A 9774-nucleotide genomic window follows, 5' to 3' on the forward strand; every position below is an offset into this window, starting at 1 on the left:
TCTAAAATAAAATATTGAAAACAGTGAATATATAGAACGGCCATGTAAATGAATAAAAATATACTAATATTTATTTAAAGTTCAGCCAACAATCAATCAACATGATATTTTTTAGTAGTTATGATTTTATTAATTTCCAGGATTTATCTATGTCTGAAAATCAGTATAATCTCCGACTGTAAGAGCTCTGGATTATAAACTAATGTATGAAAGCAAAACAACAACAGCAAACGAGAAACACAAGACTTTATTGGTGATCAGATGTGAAAATAACACTGAGTAAACAAATATTTCAAGTAATATTTCAAACACTCCGGTTGTGTGGCTGGTCCCACAGATGAACCTTTAATGAACGTTAATGCAACAACAATAATAAAAAATGAACAAATCAGATAAAATACTGCATTTAAGACTCTCATGGCTCTGGTTTCTTCTCACGTTCCTCCTTCTCTGCTAGTTCTCGTTTCTTCTCCAGGTAAAGGTCACTCAGGTATTGGTCAGGTGTGACACCGGTGTCTTTGAGCTCCGTCATGATCTTCTCCAGCCGTGGGAGGGTCCTGGCGCTCGCCACCTTGCGGCCGCTGATGTACAGCGTGAAGCGCTTGAAGTCCATGAGCTGACAGGAGTCCTCTTCACACAGGTTCTTCAGCTGCTCGCGTTGCTCCACCGCAGGGAAGAACGTCAGGCCTGACATTCGCTCCAGATCCGACAGACTCACCTCCAGAGATGCAAACAGGTACGGAGGAAAAACATGAGAACATTGAGCGGATCAGGGGCATGCTCACTGAAAAAAATTATACTTCATATTTTAACATTTACATTTAGCAGATGCTTTATTTATATATATATATATATATATATATATATATATATATATATATATATATATATATATATATTATATATTTGTGCTATCAAATGATTAATAGCAATTAATTGCTTCCAAAATAAAAGTATTTGTTTACATAATATATATGTGTACTGTGTATGTTTATTATGTCTATATAAATATATATATATATATATATATATATATATATATATATATATATATATATATATATATAGACACATGCATGTATATATTTAAGAAAAATGTTATGTTTATATATTAAATATATTTATATATATAAATCAAATTATATGACTATAAATATATACATGTAAATATTTTTAAATATATACTGTACGTGTGTATTTATATACATATACAAACTTACACAGTACACACACATATATTATGTAAACAAATACTTTTATTTTGGATGCGATTAATCGCGATTAATCATTTGACAGCACTAATAAAAATTATAATTTTTTATATATTATATAGAATTTATTAAGGTAAGTGGTTGCAAACAATTTATTTTAGATACATTTAAATAAATAAAAAATGTTGAAAGTTAGTCAACTAAATTTGTTTATTTAAATATAGCTAAAATAAATTGATTGTAACGACTTACCTTAAAAAAAGAGGTAAATTCAATGAATAATTTCTTTCAGTGCTCCACACGGAGTTTCTTTTAACGACATTTGCTTTACATGCTCATTTGTAGTTACTTAAAGGTATTTTTATTACCTTATATGTGACCCTGGACCACAAAACCAGTCATAAGTGTCAATTTTCATTAAACTGAGATTAATACATCATCTGAAAGCTGAATAAATAATCTTTCCATTGATGTATGGTTTGTTATGATGGACAATATTTGTCTGAGATACAACTATTTGAAAATCTGGAATCTGAGGGAGCAAAAAAATCTAAATATTGAGAAAATCTCCTTTAAAGTTGTTCAAATGAAGTTCTTAGCAATGCATATTACTAATCAAAAATGAAGTTTTGATATATTTACGGTAGGAAATTTACAAAATATCTTCATGGAACATGATCTTAATATCCTAATGATTTTTGGCATAAAAGAGAAATGTATAATTTTGACCCACACAATGCTACAAATATACCTGTGCTACTGATGACTGCTTTTGTGCTGCAGGGTCACATATGTCCAAAACTGTCATTTTTCACAAAAAACATCTTCTTGCAACATTTTACAAAAATCAAGATTGAATACATTTGGTTAAAATCCCATGTTATAAAAGATGAAGTGCTATGCAGGCTATTTAAGACAATATTGACTGATTAGACAGCAATGCTGACGTAAAACATTTGCCCTCTCTCTCTTCACTATTCCCACATCTCAGACCTCAAATACATAAAATATTACCCTTTTTAGAATTAGAAAGTAAAGAAAATACTATACAAAACTTATGCATCTATGCACCTCAAACTCCTTCAGCGGATGGTCGAAGCCGATCGGAGCGTTCGGGATCACAAACGCCCCGAGAGCCCGAGAGTCTGGAGACGAGTCTTTCTGTGCCAGGATGACTTTGTAGAGGTGAGTGGGAACAGCAACGTCATCTTTCCCGATCAGCTGTGAGATGCAGATTACAAACGTTATTATATATATATATATATATATATATATATATATATATATGTGTGTGTGTGTGTGTGTGACCCTGCAGCACAAAAGCAGTCATGAGTAACACAGGTATATCTGTAGCAATAGACAACAATACATTGTATGGATCAAAATTATACATTTCTCTTTTATGACAAAAATCATTAGGATATTAAGTAAAGATCATGTTCCATGAAGATATTTAGTAAATTTCCTACCGTAAATATATCAAAACTTCATTTTTGATTAGTAATATGCATTGCTAAGAACTTCATTTGAACAACTTTAAAGGAGATTTTCTCAATATTTAGATTTTTTTGCTCCCTCAGATTCCAGATTTTCAAATAGTTGTATCTCAGACAAATATTGTCCGATCATAACAAACCATACATCAATGGAAAGCTGTAAAAATGTATAAATCTCAATTTCAAAAAATGTACCCTTATGACTGGTTTTGTGCTCCAGGGTCACACACACACACATATATATAGAAAGAAACACAATACAGTTTAGGGTCAGTGAGACATTTTTTTTTTCTGCTCACCAAAGCTAGTGAAATATTATTACAATTTAAAATAGCTTTTTTGAACGTGAATATGTGTTAAAGTGTAATTGATTCCTCTGATCTGCAGCTGTATTTTCAGCATCATTACTGCAGTCTTCAGTGTCACATGATCTTCAGAAATCATAATAATATACTGATTTACTGATCAACAAACATTTCTGATTATTATCAATGTTGAACACAGTTGTGCTGCACAATATTTGTGGAAACTGTGATACATTTTATTTTGCAGGATTCACAGATGAATAGAAAGTTCAAAAGAACATGATTTATCTGAAATAGAAATCTTGTAATATTATAAATGTCTTTACTGTCACTTTTCAATTGAATGTGTTCTTGATGAATAAAATAAAAAATTTTAATGACCTCAAACCTTTGAATGGTAGCTATATATATATATATATATATATATATATATATATATATATATATATATATATATATATATATATATATATATATATATATATATATATATTTTATAAAACAAAATAAAATATATTTTATATAGAATTCATAACTTATAACAATAAAATAAGATTATTATTAAGAATGCTGGGATTGAGTTACTTCATAGATGCATAAAAGACTTCAACATTTACTCACTCTGATTTAAATCTGTATAACATTTTTTTTTTCTTAAACATAATTATTAAAAAAAATTCCATGATGGTATTTTCCATGCATTAAAATGAATGTGATGGACACTGTCAAGCTTTAAACACCCCCCCCAAAAAAACAAAACAAAACAGCAATCCAAATGACTTGTGCACCATTTATGACTTAATATAATATATTAACAATAAATATAATGTCATACTACTACTATTGTACTTTTGTTTACATTTTTGGATCTCGGCAGCATTCAGTTTGATTGTAAGGAAAAGAGCAGCATGAACATAACACTAAACATCTGCTTTTGTGCTCCGCAGAAGAAAGTCACTCAGGTCGATGATCAGGTGTATGATTTAAAGATAATGAGTTGCATTTTCATTTCAGAGGAAGAGCAAGTCTATTCTGATTAAACTAGCAATCAGAGCGACAAAGCAACTGTTAGATGGAGTTCCTCTCTTTTACATGAATTCCCATCAGACCCTCGCTCGCTCCCCGGAGACTGGAAGTAACACGGCTTCTGTCTCGGCTCATTTGTGAGAGTCCTGAGCCTCGGGGCACCTGTCTGTGTCCATTTACACACGGCACAAAACCAAATCTGTCCCTCTGAAGCCATCTGGAGCTCCGGACCCCCCCGACAGAGTGTCACTTCTGTGATGCAAAGCATCATTTACATGCAGTTGTTAGTATTATTATATAAAACCGGAAGCGATGAGGGACAGTGCGGTTGGAAAATATGATTTTAATGTTGGTTTGAGGTTAAAATGGGAAGCTGAGTATGGATTTGAAGTGATTGCACACAGGAACTCACGAAGAGCAGCAGCGCCACCTACTGGACTTTCTTATCATTACAATTGCATTTCTTTTAATTAACGTCTCAAAATTCTTCACCTACCAAACTAAAAAAGGAAAACAAACATGCCTGCATGAAACTAAAGTGTTTATAGCTATAATCTGGAATTATAATTCCCTTTAGGAATATGCTTTATTATCAAGAAAAAATTAAATATCATACAAAATTATGTATAAAAAAAAGGTTTGCTTTTATCCCAAAAAAATTAAATTTGTTGCATATTTAAAAATATATAGGAATTTGAAGATATTCTTTATGTAATAATAATAATAATAATAGTGAGGTGTGTGTGATTTTCTTGAAATTATCTATTGACATGCATTAATTTGCCTCGTTTTTGCATTAATTTCCATCGGGACTATGCTTTATTACAAAGAAAACAAACATGTCTTTGTGTTTATGGCTGTAATCTGAAATTATAGTGCATGTTGTCTTAATTTCCTTTAGGAATATGCTTTATTATGAAGAAAAAGATGCTTAAAAAAACAAAGCTAAATGAAAAAAATTTGATTTTTAAGGATATTCTTTAATAATAATTGTCATTTTCTTAATGAAATGATGCACTGACATATGTGCTATTTGCCTTTATTTTATTTGGGTATTTCTTTATTTTGCATTAATTTCCTTTATGATATGCCTTATTACAAAGAAAAGATTGCTAGGTAACACTTTATTTTAAGGAGTCCTTGTTACACGTTACATGTACTTACTATTATAATAACAATAAATTATGCAGAATTACATGCAAGTAACCCAAATCCTAATCATATAGTAAGTCCATGTAGTTAATTAATATTACTCAGTACTTAAATGTATAATTACACTGTAACAAGGACACCTTCAAATAAAGTGTAACCCATTGAAAGAATGATATACAAATTGTTATTTTGTTACTACTCTTGGAATATGCTTTAAATTCAAAGAAAAATGCTAAGAAATCAGACAAAGTTATGTAAAAATGAATTGAATAATAATAATAAATGAATGTTTCTTATTGAAATGATCTACTGACATGTGTCGTGTTTGTGTTTGATGAAGCTGTGAAGGTCAAAGGTCACTGTCTGATTGGCTGACCTGATAGCTGACTGTTCTTCTGCCGTTCTCTTGCGTCTGTGGCAGCAGCAGCGGTCCAGAAACCACCCACACGTCACCGAACCTCTGCGTCAGCTCTCTGCAGTAAATCTCCAGCCTTACAGAGACATCTGCACATGAGAGACGCTCAAACACACCTCACAAACACAGCCGTCGGCTCAAACAGACCTGTTCCAGAAGCCGGCGTTGTTCTCGTAGTTCTGCGGGACGATGTTGGACAGATAGAAAGTCTCCGCCATCGCTTGCTGTCGACAGAAATCATCAGATTCAGTCATCAAGATCTCGCTAAACCTCCAAACACTTTCAGTAATAAGACCGAAATCCATCAGATATCACAGGAGCTGTGTGGAGGAATTTAACCGTCTAAAATAACTTTAAATCACACAATTAAATCACTTTTTATTAACAAATACATGTCACACGCTATTTATGCATTTGTACTCATTATGCTCATATTCATTATTCTTATATGCTTGTATTGATCGCAGCATTTCATGATGTATTGTGTCTTTTCAGCTACATTTTATTTCAAGGTGTGCATTTCAGATCAAATTTCATGAGCTTTTTCATTTTAGGGCATATTTCAGCTAGCATTTCATGTCCTTTTTAATTGACATGAAAAAAAATTAATGCATTTCATTATTTCTGCTTTCTTTTTGCACTTTTGCAATATTTCATGCATTCGATTTCGTTTGTTATCATCAGCTACATTTTATTTCAAGGTGTGTATTTAATGAGGTTTTCCATTTTAAGACATTTGACATGGTATTTTTTGCATTATTCATGAATAATGTATTTAATGCCTTATTTATGCTTTCATTTATTCATTGAAGCGTTCTATAATGCATTTAAAAAGTTATGTTTGTTTATTTTAGTCTGTTAAATACAAATATAAATTTGAAGCATGCTCATCTCCAAATAAATAAATTGAATAATAATAAATGCAAATTAATAAATAAAACATGATCTTAATATCCTAATGATTTTTTATAAGTGTATTTCAGCTCATATTTCTGTTTTTTTTTCATTATAAGGTGCATTTCATGTGGTATTTCACATCCTTTTTCAATTTGACATTTAGTGCCCTAATGCTTTCCTCTTTTTGCACTTTTATTTATTTTACTGCAGCATGTCCTGCACCTCAGAGATCTTGTTGTCTCCAGCGGGGGCCATGTGTCCGCGAGACCAGCCGCTGCGCAGGTAATCCTCGTTGTGTGCCGTGAAGAGCTCGGGAACGCTGGGATCCGGCTTGAATCGGCAGTGTTTTCTGTCGGCTTGACCTGTTCGTAGGGTGGGCAACATGGCAAAAATATCATATCATGATTCACGATTTTATCACGATTATCTGCCATGTTGGGTTTACTATTTTGCATGTTGTCTGAGCAGTGAAGCCAAAATAATTTCTCTATTTTAAAAACAAAACCTTACAAGGTAACGAAATATAAAATAAAAAAGAGATATTTAGGCCAAAGTGGGTGAAGTTAAAAAATAAATAAATCTGTTATTATTTTATCTTTGTTATTAAACAATAAGAACAAAGTTACCCATTACAAAAACACATAATATATAAATAAAACTGCTTTATTGTTCAGGTACAGCAGGTGTATTTAGAAGGAAGTAGCATCCAAGAAACTGAATTAACAAAAGAGTTCATTTGCAAAAACATAACTTTCAAAAAATGTAATTTTGCATCTCAAACTGCAGCTGGGTTATTTTGATTAAACTAGAAAACAACTAAAAAATACAACTCAATGATTTTTGAAAAATGTAAAAAAACAGGGTTATGTTTTTGCATAAACTCTTCAAATATAAAAATAAAAATAAATACATAAATTGTACATTGATTTGCATTAAAGCAACTATTAAAGTTCTTGTTCTGCTGTTTTATTAATGCACTCGCTCTTAAAGTTGTTTTTCTTCTGTTGAACATTAATATTATTTTGAAGAAACAGTTGCGATCAAAGTCAATGTGGACCAGCTGCTCTTTGGTTAAAATATCCTCTTTTGTGTTCAGCACAAGAAAGAAATGATTACAGGTTTGAGAAACACGAGAGTGAGTAAATAATGTCATTTTTGGGTGAACTGTCCCCATGTTTAGCCTGTAAACACGTCAAGCTTGTGTGTTTTTGCCAGTATTAGATGTGAAAGACAGCTTTGTCTGACCCAGTAACCTGTGAGTGGACAGGTGCTCCTGGACCCAGCGAGGCGTCCGCAGCGTCTGATCGTACGATAAAACATGGTTCATGTAGAATCGTGTCTCGGCGCCGGTTTGAGGAAGACCGAAGCGTTCGATGAGCCGATGCACGGAGCTCCCTGCATCAAACACACATTAATACAGCAGAAACATTACTAAAGTACAGAAACTAGTGCTGTCACAGGATTCATTAAGTGTTTGCAATGTGTGTGTGTACATATAAATACACACACATGCATGTATATATTCAAGAAAAATGTTATATTTCTATATTAAATATATTTAAATATAAATATATTCTGTATGTGTGTGTATTTATATATATATATATACACACATGAGAAATATACACAGTACACACACATATATTGCATAAACAATTTAGCAAATAATCATTTGACAGCACTAATATAAAGATTTATATAGATAATGCATATATTTGTGAAAAATAACTGTTTAAAAAATAAAGTAAATGGGCATCCAACAAAATAACACTAATAGGATTTATCCAATTTAAGAAAAATATTTTTATATACTTATTTATTTATATCAGTCCACAAAATCCACTTTTTGAATGTGTTTAATCATATTTTAATTTCTTTCTTTCATAGTTTTTTTGGAAGGTGATTTTATAAGATTATATATTTGAGAGAAATTTGATTGTTTTTTGTTTAACAGAATGATATTGTGAAATGTAAATAACATTTGATACAATTATTAGTATTTATTGCATTATTAGTAAAATACTATAAGTACAACCAAGTATTTTATAAATGACATTATAATTACAGTTTTTGGAAACTTTTATTTTGAAAAATTAACTTATTTTATGCATTGCAATATTCTATAATGCATTTAAAAAGTTCACTATATTTATTTATTTAAATCCCTAGTTAATCTCTAAATAAATACATATATAATAAATAATATTTAGTTATGTGTCTTTATTACTCAGTAAGTTGTGTATTTTTACCTGTTTTCTGCTCTTCATATAAATAGAGTTTAAGAGCCGCGACGCCGGAAGCAGCGCCGAACACAAAGCCTGATATCACACGAGACGCCATCTGAAAATATTACACTTAATAACTATTTATAGATAATTAAACAATCCCATCAGACACACATAAACACGAACACGGTGGAGTCGGAGAGGGTTTGAGTGAAGAGCGGCGCAGGAGCGCGGAGCAGCAGCGCTTTTCATCACAGCGCCACCCAGCGGCCAACTCTACATCTGCAGCATCAACAATAATAAACATCATTAATATACATTACAGCATTTGGAACTAAAACATCAATTAAGTCATGATCGCTTTAGCATTATAAAACGTAATAATTATGTATTAGTTTATCTAATGTTGTGTTAATTCCAATATATTCAATTAATATCTCATTTGTTAATTTAAATATTTGGTAATTATTAAATATTAATACGTATTAATTATATAATACTATATACATTTAATTATATATGTCGTTTTCTATTACATAATTTAAAATTATTAAACATCATTTGTGAATCTACTAAGTATATTGTGTGTGAAATATATCAATAATTAAATATTAATGTGTGTCTAAAATTACAATTAAAATGAAATAAATAAATAATATATATACACACAGTTCATATTTAATAATTAAAAATAAAATATAAATATTTTATAAAACTATAAAATTATTATATAGTAAATAATTTATATATTAGTTTTAGATTTAATTTTGAGTAAAGGTCAATATATTAAATTTATTTAATTTCAAATTTCTATTTTAATTATTGAATAGAAACGTATTGATATAAAATTAGTATATAATTAAATGTATATTATATGACATTTTTTTATTTTAATTGTCATTTTATACTTATTTAATATTAAATAATATGAATTTATTAACAAATACATATAAAAATAATTATTTATTAATAAATAAAAATTTGACTGAGTATATATTTGATATACTGACATGTTATTAAGTTGATTAAGCCATGTATAAAAATAAT

General features: G+C 30.3%; 1 protein-coding gene across 1 annotated transcript; it reads right to left on the minus strand.

The window, feature by feature from the left end:
* Nucleotides 1–229: 229 nt before the first annotated feature.
* exog (exo/endonuclease G) lies at nt 230–8957 on the minus strand. The gene is made up of 7 exons (XM_079406769.1): nt 8752–8957; nt 7748–7897; nt 6725–6864; nt 5753–5829; nt 5567–5681; nt 2283–2432; nt 230–718 (listed from the first exon to the last, which is right to left on the minus strand). Exons 1-7 carry the CDS (start codon nt 8840–8842, stop codon nt 416–418), a joined length of 1026 nt encoding a protein of 341 aa, XP_079262895.1. The 5' UTR covers nt 8843–8957; the 3' UTR covers nt 230–415.
* Between the last annotated feature and the right edge of the window lie 817 nt (nt 8958–9774).

Source organism: Barbus barbus, assembly GCF_936440315.1.
Source record: "Barbus barbus genome assembly, chromosome: 44".
Taxonomy (NCBI): Eukaryota; Metazoa; Chordata; class Actinopteri; order Cypriniformes; family Cyprinidae; genus Barbus; species Barbus barbus.

Coding starts and splice junctions, on each gene's coding strand:
- exog (XM_079406769.1), bottom strand. CDS start 8,842: ATGGCGTCTCGTGTGATATCAGGCTTTGTGTTCGGCGCTGCTTCCGGC. Junction 5,682..5,752: donor AACGCCGGCTTCTGGAACAG/GTCTGTTTGAGC, acceptor TGTCTCTGTAAG/GCTGGAGATTTACTGCAGAG. Junction 2,433..5,566: donor GAAGAACAGTCAGCTATCAG/GTCAGCCAATCA, acceptor TGCATCTCACAG/CTGATCGGGAAAGATGACGT.